Consider the following 22,020-nt stretch of genomic DNA (forward strand, 5'->3'; position numbering starts at 1 on the left):
GGCGACTATGCTTGTCGTATGAGGCGACTAACGGGTCCGGTGGTCAGGCTCGCTGACGTGGTTGATGCATGTCACCGTATCCAATTTGCGTGGATCGATGCTCATGTTGTCAATCATTTGATTGTCTGGTCGAGACATGATTATTTACAGACAGCCTTCATATAGCTGGAATGTTGCTGAGTGCAGTGTTAAACAACAAACCAAACAAAAACAAACCCTTCTATTGTGGGTAGATGAGTTGAAATTACTAATTTATCTTGACATAGTCATCTGTATACAGTCAAGTCTCGTTCTGTATCTGAAAAAAGGGGCACGGGTGGCCCAGTCTTCGAAGGTGCCGCGATTCGCTGTGCAGAGTTGCGTCCCTTGGGCACGCCAGAAACAGGATTGTGTGTTCGAAACCTAGAAACATAATCAGGGCGAACCCGGATTCGAACCGATTATGTTTCTAGGTTTGTCAGCACCATACTCGTGCTCGTGGTTTCCCCGAAGTGTTAAACGTCAAAGACCTGTATCACTTCGGGCTTTCCTCCCACATTAAGCTGACACGCCGTGATATAACTGGAATACTGTTAAAAGCAGCGTTAAAGCCAACTCACTCACCCTAGAAAAGACCGAGTCTACATGTATGCCATAGTCAGCGTTATAGTGATGCTAAGACGTTCAACTGATGTAATGTCATATTTTCCCCACAATAGCTTAACATTATACCTTGAAATTGATCATGTCATTTATTTGGAAAATATCTCTTAAATATTTTCTTTGACATTTCTTTTATATTCGTATTATATCTAATGATTAATTGGTCACATTTTTTCCATTTAAGATGACACTATTTATTCATTCGGACACATGGCAGGTGTATATGTTAAATATTTATAGTGTAGGAAATAATTACGTCGAATAATGAAAGCACTTTAGACCGTGTGATCCATTATCACGAACATCTGGTATCATCAGTTTTGTAGCCAAGGTTATGAACTCGTTCTTGACACCGTTTTGTTCGTTAAGAAACTGAATAATCTGTGATTCTGTACAGGCAAACTAGGTTTGAATATCAGCTGAAATAGCTGAAGGTTTCACACGGACGTTTAAACTTATTGTATCGCTGTCCTAACGTGCGTTTAACGTGTCACAACCGTTTTGCCTTTAACACCCAATGGAATCTGTTTCTACAGATGATAGAGACTCATAGTTCCCTTGCGTTCACGTTTTATATGTATTGACGTGTATGTGCAACGATTTATGATAATGAACACTCGAGTGAATATACCATCAAAATATCAGATCAAATAATTGTATAAAGGTCAGTAATGCCTTGGTACTCCCTATATCCGATTACCGATTGAAATGCTTCACTGCGTTGTCCTGTATGTATGGCCCTGTCACTCTTCACTGGCTTACTGCCACGCTTACATGTATCTGTGAAATAAATTCTTGTGAGTGAGTTGGGTTTAACGCCGCTTAACAGTATTCCAGTATCACGGCGTGTCAGCTTAATGTGGGAAGAAAGCCCGAAGTGATGCAGGTCGGGGACGTTTACCACGAAACCAACGAGCACGGGTATGGTGCTGACAAGCCCAGTAACATTATCGGGGCGAACTGGGATTCGAAACCACAATCATAGGTTTCTGGCGTGCCCAAGGGACGCAACTCTGCACAGCGAATCGCAGCGCCTTAGACGACTGGACACCCGTGCCCCCTCTTATGAAGCTTAAAATCGGTGTTTGAGTGCGCGAGTTCTAATTTTACACCATATCGGCAATATTCCAGCCTTCTAGCGATCGGAACACGTTTTAGAATGTTAAACCAGTCTTCTCAATATCACAGATGTAACATAAAATAAACGGGATAAAAAGTAAAACACGAATCTAATCAATGGCTAGGTGAGTGAGTATGATTTTGTGAAGCTTTTAACAGTATTCCAGCAATGTCACGGCGGGGGACACCAGAAATAGGTTTCACACTTTGTACCCATGTCAGGAATCAAACCCGGGCCTTCGGCGTGGCGAGCGAACGCTTTGACCGCTAGGCTACCCCACCGTTCCATAATCAATAGCTGAAGCTCCTGCAGGCTATTAAAGTACTTGCTACAGATGACAATTACATCATCTCATTTCTCCAGCAGTTGCATTGACAAAAATGCTGTAAAATAACCTATCCCCAGGCTTTAAATCGAAAACGATAGAATGTATCGAAGCACTAACTGAAGAAATAGTCAGTTCCAAACATAAATACCTAAAAATGTGTGTGCTCTTTGATGAAACATACTTGAATTTTGAAGAATAACTATTCTCTGGATATGGGATTCGAATAACTCGAGTTATGTGGAACGGATATTACACAAAGAAAACCTTACTTCATATGGTGTTGGCGGGTATTCTTGTATTATTCTGATATGAAACCTGTTATTCAATCAATCATATTGTCCGTTAAATAGCTTTGACCTTGTGATACTATTGATACACATATGATAATACACAAGGCACGTTTCACTTTTCATGCTTTATAATAGTGTTTGAGTAACTGTATATATATACACACCCAGAGAATTGCCTTTCGCTTCTACCATACCTCACTTTGAGACGCGAACTGTCAGTTTGACAGGTTGGTAGGTGACAAAGTTCGATATGCAAATGCCTGCACTATTTCGCTTCGACAGTTTTTATTCCAAAATGTGCTGTTCTATTTCATCACGTATATATTAAATTAATTGTTAAATGGGTGCAGCTATAAATCAGTGTACCGCGTATTGAAATTAGCATGTCTTAACCCGCTTTCACTGATGACCATGAGCATCCTTCAGATCAGGGGGCGGTCGGGTAGCCTAGTGGTTAAAGCGTTCGCTCGTCACGCCGAAGACCCGGGTTCGATTCCCGACATGGGTACAATGTGTGAAGCCCATTTCTGGTGTCCCCCGCCGTGATATTGCTGGAATATTGCTAAAAGCGGCGTAAAACCATATTCACTCAATCACTCACTTCAGATCAGAAGATTGTGGCTACAGCAGTTGGTGTCATTCTTTGTGTTGCTGGAGCTTCACTTGACAAACATTATGTCTAGGTATATAAACGACCGCCTCCGTGGTCTAATGGTAGAGCATCCGCCCGGAGAGCGGAAGGTCCGGGGTTATATTCCCGACCGCGTCATACCAAAAGACGTTAAAAGATGGTACATGTTGTTACCCTGTCTGGCGCTCGGCATTAAGGGGCTAAAAAAGGACTGGTCGGCTCGGAGTCAGAATACTGTGTCTGAGTGGGGTATTCATGTTATCTGCGGCATGGCATCTCAGTGAGCTAGCACTATAAATCGACATCAGTCCGGACTGGTACGAGCAGCCACACACAAACATACACGTACATGCACGTCGCTATATAACTGCAATAATCTTGGACGTGACGTTAAACCCCATTTCACCTCACCAGCTATATAAACGGGTAGAGCATTTACACCCAGTATCCGTATATATTGTCGGACTAATGGAGAAATGTTAACACACTCATCTGTATGGACCCCTTACAGGAAATTCCTGTTAGGTTTTCGATCAAAATATGAATAATACAGGTCAGTGAATGTATGAACGGGAATGGGAAACAACGTCCAGGAGATCAGTACAAGGAAAGGAGAGAAATCAAAACACTATATAACACATGGTAATGAAATCAGTGTCCAACAAGGCGTAGGTAAGGCCTTCTACAAATGTTGTCAACCTTGGAAACATAAATTGTCCAGTATCTTGATAAGGTCTTGTCGACCTTTGCGGCTTGAGTTTTTTACCAGAATTAGATCTGGTGTCCCCCGTCGTGATATTGCTGGAATATTGCTAAAAGCGGCACTCACTCTAGAATTAGACAGTTGCATTTTGCCGCAAGTCTTGACCCTTTTTCATTTTGTTGCTGTGTGGGACATCTGACTGTATTTCGTGATGTCATGACAGGCCAGACAGCCTCGAAACAAACGTTATGTCTCATAGGTGAGGTGAAATGGGGTTTAACGTCGCGTCCAAGATTATTGCACTTATATAGCGAGGCCAGATAGTCTCGAAACAAACGTTATGTCCCATAGGTGAGGTGAAATGGGGTTTAACGTCGCGTCCAAGATTATTGCACTTATATAGCGACGTGCATGCACGTGTGTGTGTTTGTGTGGCTGCTCGTCAGGACTGATGCCGATTTATAGTGCTAGCTCACTGAGATACCATGCCGCAGTTTAACATAAATACCCTACTCAGACACAGCGCACTGACTCCGAGCCGACCAGTCCTTGTTTTTGCCCCTTAATCCCGGACCTTCCGCTCTCCAGGCGGACGCTCTACCACAGGACCACGGAGGCGGTCTTTATGTCTCATAGACAAGAGTAGCTAATATTCCCTTTTACTCAAGCGGACCGGCAAATGGATTGACGCGAAAGGCGATCACTGGCATTGAAAAACAATGAACTGGACAATATTGTCTTTTTGTCTACATCGTAGTTACGTCACTGTCTAATTTCAGCTGAAGCCACATTGCCTGTTGTCACATCCTACTGACTTATCATTGGCCTTGGGACGTCATATATTAATGCTTACATTCCTGGAAAACTTACAACGTTTAGGTATCGTTTGTAAGAGATGAGAATACGTTTCAAGGCGATAGAAGTTAAGAATGTCATTATATATCATATTATATTGTATCCTTATATAAAAGGTTACCGCGCATGTCTGGCCCACTAAATACACTTTTTATTCATAAATGCAGCATATGTACTATCCCAAAACACTGGCGTAGTAATATTCATTAAATTTATACAATCACCTAAAACGACATCATGTTGTGATTTGTAAGTAACATAACACAATCATAATAATAATAAAAACTCTATGGTAAGGTCAAGATAAGAATATACATGGAATTTTCTTGCAAAAGTACACATGACATTGGTTTTCAATATCTCAGTTGTAAATCAAATAACACCCTAGTCGGATGAAAAATATCGCGAAATGAATATTTGTATTCCAATAAATAGATTGAAAGTTATTCAATTGCATCTGATTGGCTAAACAAACAATATATTAATACAGTAGGCCACGCCCACTAACGGACTACTGTTTTCTGATTGGTGGATAAAAGAATGTGCGGGGCTTGTGTTGCGTTATTGCGCTGAAGCGATGTCACTGATTTCGTATCGTTGTCTATTATTTGCATTATATTAAACAAACAGTTATCGTTGATGTATTTATTCTATTGTCAAACAGGAAATTGTAACCGGTCAGTTTTCCATACCGGTTGTGAGTGATTTCGCAGTCATTGGAAATCTTTGGATCAAGATGATGTGAAATGGGGTTTAGCGTCGCGTCCAAGATTATTGCACTTATATAGCGACGTACATGCAGGTGTATGCGTGTGTGTGGCTGCTTGTACTAGTCCGGACTGATGCCGATTTATAGTGCTAGCTCACTGAGATACCATGCCGCAGTTTAACATGAATACCCCACTCAGACACAGTTTTCTGACTCCGAGCCGACCAGTCCTTGTTTTAGCCCCTTAATGCCGAGCGCCAGACAGGGTAACAACTTGTACCATCTTTTAACGTCTTTTGGTATGACGCGGCTGGGGATCGGGCCCCGGACCTTCTGCTCTCCGGGCGGACGCTCTACCATTAGACCACGGAGGCGGTCTTTTGGATCAAGAATGATGCTATCTAAGGCGCTGGTTGCGATGCAGTTCTTGCAGTGGGTAACCGGTAAGTCTAATCTTAATACCGTGTGCTACAGTCGTATGTTTTACTCCGCCTTTAACAGTATGTAGTTATATCAAGGCGAGTCAGCTCTAAGTATCTTAGGCGTAATTTTCACTTTGGTGAAACCCACGAGGATGGGTATGGTGCCGACAAACCTAGAAACATAATCAGGGGGAGTCTGGAATTTGAACCCTCGAAAACAGGTTCCTGGCACCGCTAAGGGACGCAACTCCGCATGGCAAATTGCGATGACTGAGACGACTGGGTCCAGACGAATAGATTAACATGTTCATCAAGTAAATGAGTAAATGAGTGGGCAGCTTCAAACACAATTTAAACTGTTTTACTGAGTATCAGGTAAATGTGAGCACCAACTAGCAGTGAAATATGGGCCGGAGGTTAACCTCGTTTTGTAAGGGGATCGTGACGCTACGGCTATCGTAACTCCCTACTGTAACCGGTTTTAGTGTCGAGGCAAAATCAAAGGTTCAAGACACTGGTTAGGGGGTGAAAACGTTTTATTCCGTTGTCAATTAACACCCCCCTGTGTATGGCACTAGGGTGCACACCACGTTAACTTAGCTCTGCCAAGCCAAATATCAGGCGTACCTAAAATCTGTGAGATATTTGCATCTGTTTATGACTCCATGGTATAACAATCCTGCTGGTGCAAAATCTGTGAGGTATTTGCACATCTGTTTATGACTCCATGGTATAACAATCCTGCTGGTGCAAAATATGTGAGGTAATTGCATCTGTTTATGACTCCATGGTATTACAATCCTGCTGGTGCAAAATCTGTGAGGTATTTGCATCTGTTTATGACTCCATGGTATAACAATCCTGCTGGTGCAAAATCTGTGAGGTATTTGCACATCTGTTTATGACTCCATGGTATAACAATCCTGCTGGTGCAAAATATGTGAGGTAATTGCATATGTTTATGACTCCATGGTATTACAATCCTGCTGGTGCAAAATCTGTGAGATATTTGCATCTGTTTATGACTCCATGGTATTACAATCCTGCTGGTGCAAAATCTGTGAGGTAATTGCATCTGTTTATGACTCCATGGTATTACAATCCTGCTGGTGCAAAATCTGTGAGATATTTGCTTCTGTTTATGACTCCATGGTATTACAATCCTGCTGGAGCAAAATATGTGAGGTATTTGCATCTGTTTATGACTCCATGGTATTGCAATCCTGTGAGTGCAAAGGGTGAATGTAAAGTGCATATTTGAATTAAGAAAGAGGGCAAGAGTTTGAATGATCCAATCGGTGTTGATTAAATAAGGCCACCTAATAATGTGGTAGCCCTACCTATCTACCCTTAATTATATTAGAATGAAACTAACTATAGAGCTAATAATAGACCCGACTCTGAAACCTTCTGTGTCCTTATAACTATAGTCTGCATCCAAATGACCAAACCTGTTGATAGAAAAAATACATTCATTAGTTAAAATAGGAAATGATATACCTGCAATTCTTAAAGCAATTGTCAGTATACAAATATCAATGCAATGATAAAATGACTTAAAACTAATATTTATATAACTATATAATACAATGATATGTATCTGCCATGCATAGACATTTGTAAAGTCATGATTGCTTTGTGAAAGGGGTCATAGGAAGCAAATGTCAGGTAGGGCAGTGCAACAAATATAGGTTACAATTGGGCCATTCGTAACCCCATTGTCACGATGAATACCTTTAACTGAAACCTAAGACCGCCTTCGTTGCCTCGTGGATAGATCGTATACACGGAAAGTGGGAGGTCGGTTTTCATATTCCCTGCCGCGTCATACCATAGGGCGTTAAATGATCATGGTACTTGTTGTTGTCCTGCCTGTCGCTCGGTAGCACTAAGGGGATAAAACAAGGACAAGGTCAAGGTGTCATTCTAATGTGTCTGAGTGGCACACACTCACACACACGTATACACACACGTATACACACACACACACACACACACACACACACACACACACACACACACACACACACACACACACACACACACACACACAAAAGGGTCTCGTTTTGACATTGATGTAATGTTATTCACTTTTCAGGACAATATTGCTCCATAGATGACGTCCAGGTACACTGTCAGCCATGTGATTTAACCTGCAACTTTGGCAGAGATCCATGCTTTAGATGTCCTGAACAATGTGGCAAGGAAATACAAGCAGATGCATGTAAATCTGTTTGTAGTAAAAGGTGTAAAGACGGAAGTTGCAAGTACCTTGATGGCCAACTCAAGTGTTCTAAAGGATGTAGGAATGGATTTACGGGGACGTCTTGCCAAGAATTTTGTCCACAACACTGCAAATCCGGATCCTGTGACCAGCTCACATCTGAATGTACTTCATGTAGGGATAGGGGTAATGGTGAAGACTGCGTACCTCCAGTAGAAACTGATTTGTCATCGCTCAGCAGTTATTCCAGCCCTATCGGTACCAGTAACATTGCCACACGTCGCCCTGTTCTTGGGTGTTCTCTGATGTGCCAGGAATGCACAGAGACAGCACAGTATCAATGTGATCATTGTGGTAACAAAGAACACATAGAAATTTGCAAACATATGAAGTCGTCTTGCTCTCGAAATGGAACCTGCTTACGATGCGATCCTCGTGCAGCAAAGGGCTGTCAATTGATGAAGTCAGGAGACTGTAGCATTGGTCCTTTGAACAAGGCGTGTGACCCAATAACTGAAAATTGTACGCTCGAATATATCATGGAACACCAGGCGAACATCTGCAACGGCGGCCCAAATCGCACAAATGAAGGTAACAGGATATTATACACTTCTAGTCAAAATACACGTCCCCTCTACTGCACCTGAGGCACGTACACATCTTCCCAACGTCATACGAATTGTTTGGTCTTGACCTCATTCGGAGTGACATATTGTTTGACCAGTAATGTACCCAACATCCCTTTGTAGGACATACCTCTAGTTTATCTTGATGTTTTGTTCCCAGCAAGCTAATAAATTATGAACAACATACGCTTCAAATTTGCAGCCTGCAACATTCCATGTTGTATTGAAATGCTTCAGAATGATGTGACGTATTGGAAAGAAAACAAAGTAATGTCCGTTTAAGTACGACCATCATCGGTCAGCGTATATTTCGCACGTCAGTACAGTAAACTATAGTTATAACGAACACGTTTATAACGAATTGACCGATATAACAAACATATTTTTAGTCCCGGCCATTTCTTGTATATATGCTGTATATATGCTTAAAAGGAACCAAAATTAGTGGTCCCTTTGAGTTTGTTATAACCGTAGTTTACTGTATACATTACCTTATCAGCCACAAGGTGCTTCTCCTGCAAACATCTGCTGGAGGAGCCTGGCTGTGAATACACATGTACGCTATTAAATGATGTTTTCACAGGTGACGAGGAGGAGAATCCTTCAGGGCAGAACATCTGGCTGGGGTTGGGGATTGGTGTCGGTGTGGCTCTTGTCACCCTGTGTGTTATTGTGATTGCTTATCGGGCAGGAGTGAAGTATGGACGTAAGAAAAGGTAATAGTGAGTGAGTGAGTGAGTGAGTGAGTTGGGTTTAACGCCGCTTTTAACAGTATTCCAGTTATATCACGGCGTGCCAGCTTAATGTGGGAGGAAAGCCCGAAGTGATGCAGGTCTGACGTTTACCACTTCGGTGAAACCCACGAGCACGGGTATGGTGGAAATAAATTCTTGTGAGTGAGTTGTGTTTTACGCCGCTTTTAACAGTATTCCAGTTATATCACGGCGTGTCAGCTTAATGTGGGAGGAAAGCCCGAAGTGATGCAGGTCTCAGACGTTTACCATGAAACCCACGAGCACGGGTATGGTGCTGACAAGCCCAGAAACATAATCGGGGCGAACCGGGATTCGAACCCACAATCATAGGTTTCTGGCTTTCCCAAGGGACACAACTCTGCACAACGATACGCGGTGCCTTAGACGACTGGGCCACCCGTGCCCCCCAGAAAAGGTAATAACGTAAGACCTTCATGCAATAGATCGGAAACAGCCACAGCTCATTGTGCCCACTGTGCTCACTGGTCGTGATTCAGTCATTATGTCCTTTTCGTTGTGTATGTGTTTATGTTTCATTGAATTATATTATGATGAAGTGTGTTGATGTTAATGATTTCGAAATTAACACCTTTAGTAACCACATTTTTAACATGTGCATAGTTTGTTAATAAAAACGACAAAACCATTTCTATAATCGTAAGAAATCTTCGCTGTAGGAACTAAATATTATTTTTTACTTTTAAACGCCCTCATGTGTCTATGCTTAATATATATTTATACATACAGTGACTTCCACGTCCACTGGTCCACACAGTGAGTGAGTGTTATTTAACGTCGCTCTGAACAGTATTCCAGTTACATCAACTCACTGTGATACAGGACCAGGACGTTTACCACTTTGGTATCAACACTCGTTGATAAAACACTCACCACTCGTTGATAAAAGTGGAAAAACTCCTCGGCAAGCCTCGGTGTGTTTCCACTTTTATCAACTCGTGTTGATATATTTGATATCAAAAGACACTCGGGTGAGATTCTCTATATGTGTGACTCTGCCATGGACAATATGGAGCGCAGTTCGGTCAGTCATTGTGATACCATCCCACACCATTATAGACCCACCCCCAAAACAACCACGCTGTATGTCCATAAAACGCTCATTAGGACGCCCCCAAACAAGATTCCTTCAGTCATGGAGTTAGTGACTTTACGCCGCCTTTAGCAATATTCTCTGACGTCCATAGACAACTGACGCCTCTGGTTCAAATGACGTGCAGTAAGTTGTGGGTGACACGTGGACGTCTTGCACGCAAATGCTGGCTGTGCAGACGCTTTCGAACCGTCTAGGCAGATACGCTTACAGCAGGTGCCAGTTGCAACTTGTCACTTAGAGTTGCAGTTTGCAACTGATTTCGTAACGCTATCGTTCTTATGAAACTGCCTTGGGCTGGAGTGGTTGCCCTTGGGCGTCCATAGCGGCGTCGATAATCGGCGTTATGCGTTTTTTGGTATCTAGCCCACAATCTGCTGCATCTTCCCGAGGCAAGGGAGTTACCTGACTATATTAAGTCCAGTTTCCACCGAGGAAAGGGAGTTACCTGACTATATTAAGTCCAGTTTCCACCGGGCCAAGGGAGTTATCTGACTATATGAAGTCCAGTTTCCACCGAGGCAGGGAGTTAACTGACTATATGAAGTCCAGTTTCCACCGAGGCAAGGGTGTTACCTGACTATATGAAGTCCAGTTTCCACCGCGAAAAGGGACCTGACTATATGAAGTCCAGTTTCCACCGAGCCAAGAGAGTTACCTGACTATATGAAGTCCAGTTTCCACCGAGGCAAGGGAGTTACCTGACTATATAAAGTTCAGTTTCCACCGAGGCAAGGGGGTTACCTGACTATATGAAGTCCAGTTTCCACCGAGCCAAGGGTGTTACCTGACTATATGAAGTCCAGTTTCCACCGAGGCAAGTGACCTGACTATATGAAGTCCAGTTTCCACCGAGGCAGGGAGTTACCTGACTATATGAAGTCCAGTTTCCACCGAGGCAAGGGACCTGAGTATGTGAAGTCCAGTTTCCACCGAGCCAAGAGAGTTACCTGACTATATGAAGTCCAGTTTCCATCGCAAAAAGGGACCTGACTATATGAAGTCCAGTTTCCACCGAGCCAAGAGAGTTACCTGACTATATGAAGTCCAGTTTCCACCGCGAAAAGGGACCTGACTATATGAAGTCCAGTTTCCACCGAGCCAAGAGAGTTACCTGACTATATGAAGTCCAGTTTCCACCGAGGCAAGGGAGTTACCTGACTATATGAAGTCCAGTTTCCACAGAGGCAAGGGGGTTACCTGACTATATGAAGTCCAGTTTCCACCGCGAAAAGGGACCTGACTATATGAAGTCCAGTTTCCACCGAGCCAAGAGAGTTACCTGACTATATGAAGTCCAGTTTCCACCGAGGCAAGGGAGTTACCTGACTATATGAAGTCCAGTTTCCACCGCGAAAAGGGACCTGACTATATGAAGTCCAGTTTCCACCGAGCCAAGAGAGTTACCTGACTATATGAAGTCCAGTTTCCACCGAGGCAAGGGAGTTACCTGACTATATGAAGTCCAGTTTCCACCGAGGCAAGGGGGTTACCTGACTATATGAAGTCCAGTTTCCACCGCGAAAAGGGACCTGACTATATGAAGTCCAGTTTCCACCGAGCCAAGAGAGTTACCTGACTATATGAAGTCCAGTTTCCACCGCGAAAAGGGACCTGACTATATGAAGTCCAGTTTCCACCGGGCCAAGAGAGTTACCTGACTATATGAAGTCCAGTTTCCACCGAGGCAAGGGAGTTACCTGACTATATGAAGTCCAGTTTCCACCGAGGCAAGGGGGTTACCTGACTATATGAAGTCCAGTTTCCACCGAGCCAAGGGTGTTACCTGACTATATAAAGTCAAGTTTCCACCGAGGCAAGGGTGTTACCTGACTATATGAAGTCCAGTTTCCACCGAGGCAAGGGTGTTACCTGACTATATTGGGAGCTTGTTCGGAAATGTTCTTGACATATAAATCACTTCCTTTTATTGCCAGACAGTGATGTATGTTCCTGCAGTTTCACCACAAAACAACAAAAAGAACCTACTGTTTTTGCATAGTATATATACCTACAGACATTACTGTACACCCAATATTCGTTAATCCAGAATATCATGATCTTGGTGATTTTACTGTGTAGTATACCGTCTGGATTATTGAGGTCTCACTGTAACTGCTATAAATACTTACGATCTTGTATTTGTTACAGAGAAAGTACCTGCGCAATTGAGCTGCGTGACACACCGTGTTCCTGCGACACAGACAACGAAGCAAGGGACTCCAGGACTCACTCGTACGTGGACATGTCAGAAATCAACGTTCATCATCAACCAAACCATATTTCAGCTGGGAGATGTAAGCCCCAAAGCAGTTTGTATGAAGCGTTGATTCATTCTCGTGGAAAGTACCTGTCAACCCAATGAAATCCAGACACTCTGAATATGTCGTACACTTGTCCATTTCCTTGAAATACGTGCATCTCTTCAACCAACCTGTTTCGACGTCCTGGTCGCAAGGTGTCTCATTAAAATCTTGTACAATGGATCATACGGTTTGCAACCTTCAACAAACTGACATCCTTCAGTCAAAACGTCTATTTTGTTTGTTGTTTAACGCCGCACTCAGCTATATTCAAGCTATATGACGGCGGTCTGTAAATAATCGAGTGTGGACCAGACAATCCAGTGATTAACATCATGAGCATCGATCCACGCAACTGGGATAAGATGACATGTATCAACAGAGCCAGCGAGCCTGACCACCCGATCCCGTTAGTCGCCTCTGACGACAAGCATAGTCGCCTTTTACGACAAGCATTGGTTGCTGAAGACCTATTATACCCCCATTCGTGACCAACTCGTGTTATTCCGGGACAAGCCGAATAGCGACTCGTGCCCCTCTCGTGGACATTTTTGCAACCGGGTTCCGTCTTTGCGCAAACGGGCATACCTAAAACAATTGTCAACTCGTTGTGTAATGGTTCACACATATTTCCCCGTATATTATATAGTTTAGATACAATTTAAAGCAGATCTGGACATGCGGACTTATACAGTATGTTTGAACACATTTAACTGTGTCTTGGGTATAATTTTGTAAAATCAAATATTCTTTCTGAGGGATTCTTTGACAAAGAACTTGAAATCATACGCGCATTCTGATTGGTTTGTCGTATTTTGGCACATAACATTCATCGATAGGGGGACGAGGCTTCTTGCGGGTTACGAAAAGGGGCGAGTGGTGACGAATGATTCTTCCCCGGATTTTCACGGATCCTATCAGTATATAAGGATGTATCCCAGGACTTCCTGCCCAGCCTGGTGTATTCGGTGGGGATGTTGCATTAGAACAGGTGCAAGCTACCTCTGCTGGACAAGGCGACTTAATGGATCGAAAGGACAGGTTCTTCACACAGTAACCCGACGGCGTAGATTGTTACTCATGATGTCAATCGCTGCATTGTCTGGTGTTATACATATAAAAAACTAGAATGACGTGTTGCGTGTGTTACGTATAATGTGTTGAGAAGGAAGGATTTCAATTTTGTGTTTCATTATTATTTTGTTCTTTCCTTGATACTATGTTTTTTTCGTCTCTTTCATTTGCGTCCCTTTCAGCTTGTCTTCAACATTAAACTGATAAGCCGCGATATACTTGAAACTATATTCTCTGTTTATCAACTCTTAAACACGTATTATAACCCAGGAAGGCAGCCTACATGTACTAGTATTTGTTATGACAATTTTGTCAATAAATTAACTGGAGACGAAATCAATATAACATGCGAAACAAAAACAGTGACACGTTTACATAAAATGTCCTCACTGAAACAAAATTTGCATATCAGGACACTTCGACTTACCTTCCTGTGCGTGAAACGTTACAATGTATCGCAACCTGACTTGGTGCACATACACTTTGTACATATGTTGGTTGGTTGGTTTGTTCGTTGTTTAACGCCGCACTCAGCAATATTCTAGCTATATGACGGCGGTCTGTAAATAATCGAGTCTGGCCCAGACAATCCAGTGATTATTATCATGAACATCGATCCACGCATTTGAGATCGATGACATGTGTCAACCAAGTCAGCGAGCCTGACCACCCGATCCCGTTAGTCGCCTTTTACGACAAGCATAGTCGCCTTCACGGGTCTTGTACATATGTAATGTAATAGTATTCTATGTAACATGCACAGTTTAGGTCAACCTCAGCCTGCTGCTAGTTGCATATTTGTATGAAACAAGGTCTGGAATACCAACCATCTTCAAACATTGCCTGAATGCAAGCGAGCAAACATGTGTACAGGTTTTCGGTTGATCTGGAACCATGCTGTGTGAAAGATATCCTAAGATTGATATTGTAGTGAATATATGTTCTTGAGACATATGGTGTTACCAGAGAGAGTTACTTGCCCTAAGACAACGACTTTTCCAATAAAATATCGAGTGAGGTAGATTCAAAATTAACAATGTATGCATGTTCGATCGTCCGGCAAAGAATTCGTTAAATCTGATGTTTTTTTGCTGTGGTTGTTGTTTCGACAAACATTCACGGTCTATTCACTGTAGATATGCTTTTGTTTGTAATGACGCGTTTAGTTTTATCCAAGGCGTGCTACTTGGAACTTATATATTTCTGCCTGTGCCCGCATGCATATTACAATTGTGTGTCACTTTATTATTACAGAATCTTTGCAGGTTAATTTCTTACTTATGTGCGTATTTGGTGAAGCCACTTTGGGACGTACTGAATAAATGCTTTGAATCTTCGTTTGTCATTGTTTAAGTCAATCACTGAACAACGAACACAACTTCAGCTATCCTCTTACAAGTAATCTATCCCTCGTTATCCGGGTGAGATAATCTTCGGTAGCCCATGCCTATAAAGATCGATGTTCATGATGTCAATCACTGGTATTCCCTTATCAGAAGCCATATATGCGAAAATGTATGAAATATATTACGTAAATATAACATATGTCCACTATGAAAATATAGGTCGATGTACATGTGTTTGAGTTACACGTACAGACTCAGTGGGGGCACGTGTGGCCCAGTCCTCTCAGGTACCGCATTACACCGCATTGTTCTGTCCCTTGGTCACGCCGAACAACTATGATCGTGGGTTTGAATCTCGGTGTTGCCCCGATTGTTTCCTGGTATGTCGGCACCATACCCATGCTCGAGGGTATCACCCAAGAGGTAAACGTCAGAGTGAGTATGGGTTTACGCCGCTTTTAACAGTAATTCCAGCAATATCACGGCGGGGAACACCAGAAATGGGCTTCACACATTGTACCCATGTCGGGAACCCGGGTCTTCGGCGTGACGAGCGAACGCTTTAATCACTAGGCTACCCGACCGCCCCTCGGTGAACGTCACAGAGAGCATCGCTTCGGGCCTTCCACATGCAGCTGACACGCCGTGATATAACTGGAATATTGTGCCAAGCGGGTTAAAATCATCAACTCACACACTCACTACAAACCCAGTATTCATAAACGGGGAAATATTTCAGTCATTTTACAACTGACTGACATTACACATCGACTGTAACATATATACATGTACATCACGCTACGCTCTCTCGCTGTAAGGGGTGAGTGAGTATGGTTTAACTCCGCTTTTAACAATATTCCATCAACATCACGGCGGGGGAATCTAGAAATGAGCTTCACACATTGTACCCATGTCGGGAATCGAACGCGGGTCTTCGAGCGAAAGCTTTAACCATTAGGCTACCCGACCGCCCCTCTCGCTGTGAGGAGCTTGCATTGCAGAGATTACAGAGACAGGTAAACATTTTGTTGCCATGACGGCAGGGTATTTATTTTTTCAAGGTTGCACAGAGCTAAGCAGATTACATAAAGCAATATCAAAATGTCATTAACCAACACAATTCAAGTATTTTATATAAAAGGTAAGTCTCAATTTGCTTGAGATATTACCCCGTGACTAAAGTTTAACTAAATGCTACGTTGTAGATCGAAACACGATTAATACAGGTCAGTGAAAGTATGAATGGGAAATGCGAAACAACTTCCAGGATATCAGTACAAGGAAATAAGAGAATTCAAAATGACATGAGTAGTATAGTGTCAGTAGGCAGGAGCTCCTTTTGGTTGAGGGAGGTTGAGTGAAAATAGGGAAGGTGATTGGCTGATCCAAGTCACGTGATCGGATAGGATGACTCATGCATCAACAGAGCGTCGGGAAACGGCGGGGAATGAAAGGTGTGTGTTTATAAGACAGAAAAGAATTCGTAAGTAAACAAAAGTAAAGGGTATTGAATAGAGCTATGTGTATAACGTGCTGCCCTGAATAGACAAGCAGCCCAGTTTGAATTGAGCGCGCTTGACAACTCACGTGACCTCGTCGTTTCAAATTGTTTATTGGTCATAATGGTTTCGTTAACTTCAGGCGTTAGTAGAAATTACAATTAGTGTACAACTCACGAAGTCGTTTCAAATTGACCGCGCTCGCTAGAGCGTGCGACCTGGTTTGATGAATACAGGGTGTGTGTGTGTTGAAAGTACATCATACCACCATAGAGACGGGTTATGTCAACACGATATACGCCGGGTAATGTAAGGAAAAAAATGTACGTCTAGCTGGAACAAATTCATCTTGTACGGTCTACACGTTGTACACCATGAACGTTAGACAACCTGTATGGAAAGAAATAGAGACAAAATAGATAAGACTACACAATCAGCAAGCTAGCAGTGTCGTTTAATTACATTTAGCGCGCAAGAACGAGGTCGTGACGTCACCCTGCATTGACTATAACGCTGAAGGCAGCCGGATTTCGAATCACCCCGCGCTGCGTACTATTATGAACCATTTGTATAGAGGGCGTTCACTTATTCAGCCCTGTCCCGACTTGCATAGTTGATGTTTCAACGCTAGCGTTTCCTTTTAACGCGATGACAAATAAGCCGTACGGTTTGAGTTATAACCGTGTAACATGATGTGCACAGTTTTACTTCAGAACGTGCTATTTTGAAAATAGATAGACAACTTATAAGTGCCAAGACAATCCAGTGATCAACAGCATGAGCAGCGATCTGTGCCACTAGGAACCGATGGCACGTGTCATCCGAGTCGGCGAGACTGACTGACCAACCGATCCCCGTCAGTCGCCGATAAGCATGGGTTACTGAAGGTCGATTCTATAACCCGGGACCTTCACGGGTGTAGTATGACGAAGACTATATACTAATATGCAAAAACTGAGAAAAAACAAACAATTCATTCGTATCATTTATTGATTCGAGTCAATCGGTTCCATAAAAAGCCGTGATAAACGAATGGACAATAGTATTCACTCTGGAACATTATTTAGTCACTCATATACACATGCTGCTGCTGCTGCTCGAAGGCCCTATTGTTTAAACAGCGAGTCCATGTTTTGAAACACATTTCGCGCTGTTGAATGTTTTAAGGTTGAATGGTTGTCTATAGTCTATGCTTTATCCATTGCTTGTAACGATTTCCGTCCAGGAGGTCCCAGTTTCACAAATCCTCTCACGTAGAGGGAAATTCGGCGTTTCTTATCGTTCAAACGCCTCAGTTTACGAGGTGTTTTCAAAATATGAATCAAACTAGACGAGTGGCGTTGACTCGGCATTCTCTTCAGACTGTTAGACTGATATAGTAGTGATGGGTATTTATGCCTAATCGTTCTGCTCACGATCATCATCCTCCTCCTCGTCATCACCGTCGTTATCCTCTGCAACGCTATCAGATTCAGTCTCACTCTCTATTTCCGGCATATCCATCAAAGGCAGGATCTCTTTCATCTTGGGTTTTAGGAGGAGTTTGATTTTATTTTTGAGAACGGATTGTTCTGTGGAAGGATTCATGTCTCCCAGGTTGTATAGCATGTTTTGAAACAGAGGTGCCTCTTTAAAGTACGTGGTATATTCCATCGCATAGTTGAGAGTACTACGCACTAGATCCTCCCACCTCAGTTTCAATCTTCTCTCAATCCATTCTTGCGTTCGTCCCTGTTGCTTGTACTGTTTTTTCTGCAGTTTCATCTTGTCATGAAACGTATCGTACACCTGCTTCCAGATGCGTTGTAAGCCTACATTTTGCCACTCCTCGGCTTCCATATTAGTGAATGTTGACTTCCCACGTGGAGGTTTGACGGCAAGACCACTGCCTTTCTGGGAAGAGGCTACGTCGTCAAAGTCACTGTCATCGTCATCACTCTCGAGTCTGGCACGCTTTCTCTTAGGTTGAAGGCTATTGGCCGGACACCAGTGTTTGATATGTCGCTGTAGATCGTGCATGTTATCTATCAGCACCCCGCAATCTGCGCAAGCCGTGGCCATAGTCGATGATGTCTCACTACTCGTGTCTGAATCGGTTTCAATTGGAGTGAGCTGATGTTGGGGCAATCTCTCTTCTTGTGTCAGAAGACGATCCAGAGATTCTGTTGTAGTCAACTTGTGCTGCTGTTCTCCTGTTTTCCTCATTTATGAGGTTAACATGCAGTCGATCCTTATATTTGGTGGTAGGTTTTAGATCGATGGTGAGTTGTCCATAGGGTGTTTCAGCAACCTTTTCATACATAGCCATAAAGTGATCCATATGTTCGGGGAAAATTCTACGAGCGAAGAGTTTGATTTGCTGTTTATCTATGGGGGAATGAAACAGGGTGACATAATGCGCCTTCAAAGCAATGTCTCTCGATTCCTTACCTCTCGGAAACAGATTTTGTATCAAGAGAAAGATCAATACACTCTTGTGATGTGAGGTTTGAGTAAACAGCCGCGAAATACGCTTGTCGTGCTTTGCTTCGGCCAGGAAATCATCCAGGACCAACACGTTCTGTTGACGAGCATCAAAGTAATCCTCGTCCAAGATATCGTAGGGAATTCCTTTTACAAAGGTCAGCTGAGGCAGCTGCTCACCGAGGTCCTGATATAATGGCTGCCATTGAGTATAACACCAAACGATGCGGGTAGGTTGGGGTTGGATCAGGCCATGCCGGAGTACATGAGAGGTAAACACAGACTTTCCACAACCACTGGGTCCCACAACGAGGGCATTTGAGGGAATCAGGAACTTGAATTGTTCTCGAAGATCAGATATACATGGTAAATGAGGCAGCCACGAGTGGACTTGCGATGGCGGCGGCGGCGGCGGATGTGCTTGTAACGGCAGGTTGGCTTGACGCAGCGGCGGCGGTGGGTGGACTTGCGGCGGCGGCGGCGGCGTTAGCGGGTGAGCTTGTAATGGCGGGTGGATTTGCGGCGGCGGCGGCGGTAGCGGATGGGCTTGCGGCGGCGACGTTAGCGGGTAGGCTTGTAATGGCGAGTGGACTTGCGGCGGCGGGTGGGCTTGTAACGGCGGCGGTATGCTATGTTTATTTCTCCTGTGTCGTAACATGACATCTCTCCTTGAAAACATTTTTTCACAGTCCGGACAGGTGGCAACCCCCATGGTGATCCAAATACAGTGTGCGATTAGAGGGTATGAAGCTTTCTTTTATACCCTTGACTCTGTTGACGCTTCAAGGCAGCAAGTGCCCGTTCCACCACAGCCTTCACCTCCGACACATGTTGTATTTTCACGGGTTGGGGTGTTGTCTTCGATCCCTGTTTGGTTGTCATCGTTTTCATTTTAGGTGTTACCTGTCTCTTCTTTGTCTTCAGCGTCGACTTCTTGGCTGATTGTGGTTTCTTTCTCTGTTGTGATTTTCTCAACGTAGTCTTCCTAAATATATCTCTAGGGTCAAGTCTAATCTCTGATGCTTTCTTCATGTTGTTCACGTCCAATCCGTTTGCTGGCGAGAGTAAAACTGTTTGTCGGGCTACACTACTGTTGAGTTTATACTGTCTTACACGTGCAGGGATTCTTAGAAGACACTCTTTTCTTCACAGCACACTTGTGAGTATGTTAAAAAAGCGATCATATTAGTATATAGTCTTCGTCATACTGCACCCGGGAAGGTCCGGGTTATAGAAACGACCTTCAGTAACCCATGCTTATCGGCGACTGACGGGGATCGGTTGGTCAGTCTCGCCGACTCGGATGACACGTGCCATCGGTTTCCAGTTGCACAGATCGCTGCTCATGCTGTTGATCACTTGATTGTCTGGTCCAAACTCGTTTATTGACAGACCACCGTCCTAGAGCTGGAATAATGCCGAGTGTGGCGTAAAACTAAATTCACTCACTCACTGATACCAATACATCTAAAAAAGTAATGTCATCATTTAAATGGTGAGTTTAAACGCGTATTTTACCCTTACAAGGACGAGTGCATTCCACACACCCTTCCTGTTATGAATGTGTCACAGTTTACAGTTCGGGCGAACATAACCCTATAGACATGTGTGCGGGCGAGTTCATTCATCAGAAATCTGTCATTTACGATGTGTTTATAAATATGAACTGCTAACCACGCTCATAGTCATGTTGCGTGTCGTGGTTAGAACCGTAATTGATCTATTGAAAGGTGTCATACATTCGTGTTCGGATATAGGTACAACATCTTCACGCACATACTTTCCTACACCATTCAAATGTATTAAATACTGGATACGTTTAATAGACACCAACGAAAGAAAGGTTTAATGAGGGGGAATACCCATATATATCCTCTCTGAAATAACTCCCTTTTAAAATAACAAATGTACAACACATGTTCCCTAACGTATCATACATACGGGACACTGGTCACACAATTTATGAATGGGAAGCTTCAGGCGAGGCCGGTATGTTAACATTAATTGTAAGGCCGGGGTAGTGTATGTTGACATTGTTATGGGCGGCCGGTCGCTTAGTCTCTCTGCTATACATTAGCTCGTTCTTGCGCGCTAAACGTAAACTGCTAGCTTGCGTAGTCTTATCTATTTTGTCTATATTTTTTTTTCTATACCGGTTGTCTAACGTTCATGGTGTACAACGTGTAGACCGTACAAGATTAATTTGATCCAGCTAGACGTACATTTTTTTTCCCTTACATTACCCGGCGTATATCATGTTGACACAACCCGTCTCTATTGCGGTATGGTCGTACTTTCAACACACACCCTGCATTCATCAAACCAGCGGTCAATTTGAAACGACTACGTGAGTTGTACACTAATTGTAATTTCTACTAACGCCTGAAATTAACGAAACCATTACGACCAATAAACAATTTGAAACGACGTGGTCACGTGAGTTGTCAAGCGCGCTCAATTCAAACTGGGCTGCTTGTCTATTCAGGGCAGCACGCCATACGCATTGCTCTATTGAATACCCTTTACTTTTGTTTACTTACGAATTCTTTTCTGTCTTATACACACACACACCTTTCATTCCCCGCCCTTTCCCGACGCGCTGTTGATGCATGAGTCATCCTATCCGATCACGTGATTTGGATCAGCCAATCACCTTCCCTATTTTCACTCAACTTCCCTCAACCAAAAGGAGCTCCTGCCTACTGACACTATACTACTGACATGCATAATAGGTGACATGTGAATGGTATACATACACTGTCGTGTACAATGAAATCATAGTTCCTTGTTAACACAAGACATTCTTAATACGCACAAAGGTTTTAAAATGGCACATCACATATTTTATATTTGAGGTAGTCCCACTGTGTATTGGATACCCTTATGTTAACGTCAATGCGGTCCTGAAACGGCCGTTTC

At 43.2% G+C, this 22,020-nt stretch overlaps 1 protein-coding gene across 1 annotated transcript; it reads left to right on the forward strand.

Annotated features, from left to right (window-relative positions):
- The first annotated feature begins 5,294 nt into the window (after window positions 1-5,294).
- LOC139450720 (platelet endothelial aggregation receptor 1-like) lies at window positions 5,295-15,091 on the forward strand. Its single transcript, XM_071232523.1, has 4 exons — window positions 5,295-5,721; window positions 7,799-8,515; window positions 9,134-9,266; window positions 12,568-15,091. The coding sequence occupies exons 1-4, from the start codon at window positions 5,526-5,528 to the stop codon at window positions 12,779-12,781; spliced, it is 1,260 nt and encodes a 419-aa protein (XP_071088624.1). The 5' UTR covers window positions 5,295-5,525; the 3' UTR covers window positions 12,782-15,091.
- The last annotated feature ends 6,929 nt before the right edge of the window (window positions 15,092-22,020 follow it).

Source organism: Haliotis cracherodii, unplaced genomic scaffold, assembly GCF_022045235.1.
Source record: "Haliotis cracherodii isolate W230 unplaced genomic scaffold, xgHalCrac1.p SCAF_8, whole genome shotgun sequence".
NCBI lineage: Eukaryota > Metazoa > Mollusca > Gastropoda > Lepetellida > Haliotidae > Haliotis > Haliotis cracherodii.

Excerpts from the sequence above, each read along its gene's own strand:
- LOC139450720 (XM_071232523.1), top strand. The coding sequence starts at position 5,526 with ATGCCGAGCGCCAGACAGGGTAACAACTTGTACCATCTTTTAACGTCT. Across the intron at positions 8,516-9,133 it reads CCCAAATCGCACAAATGAAG|GTGACGAGGAGGAGAATCCT; the intron begins GTAACAGGATAT and ends ATGTTTTCACAG. Across the intron at positions 9,267-12,567 it reads AAGTATGGACGTAAGAAAAG|AGAAAGTACCTGCGCAATTG; the intron begins GTAATAGTGAGT and ends TATTTGTTACAG.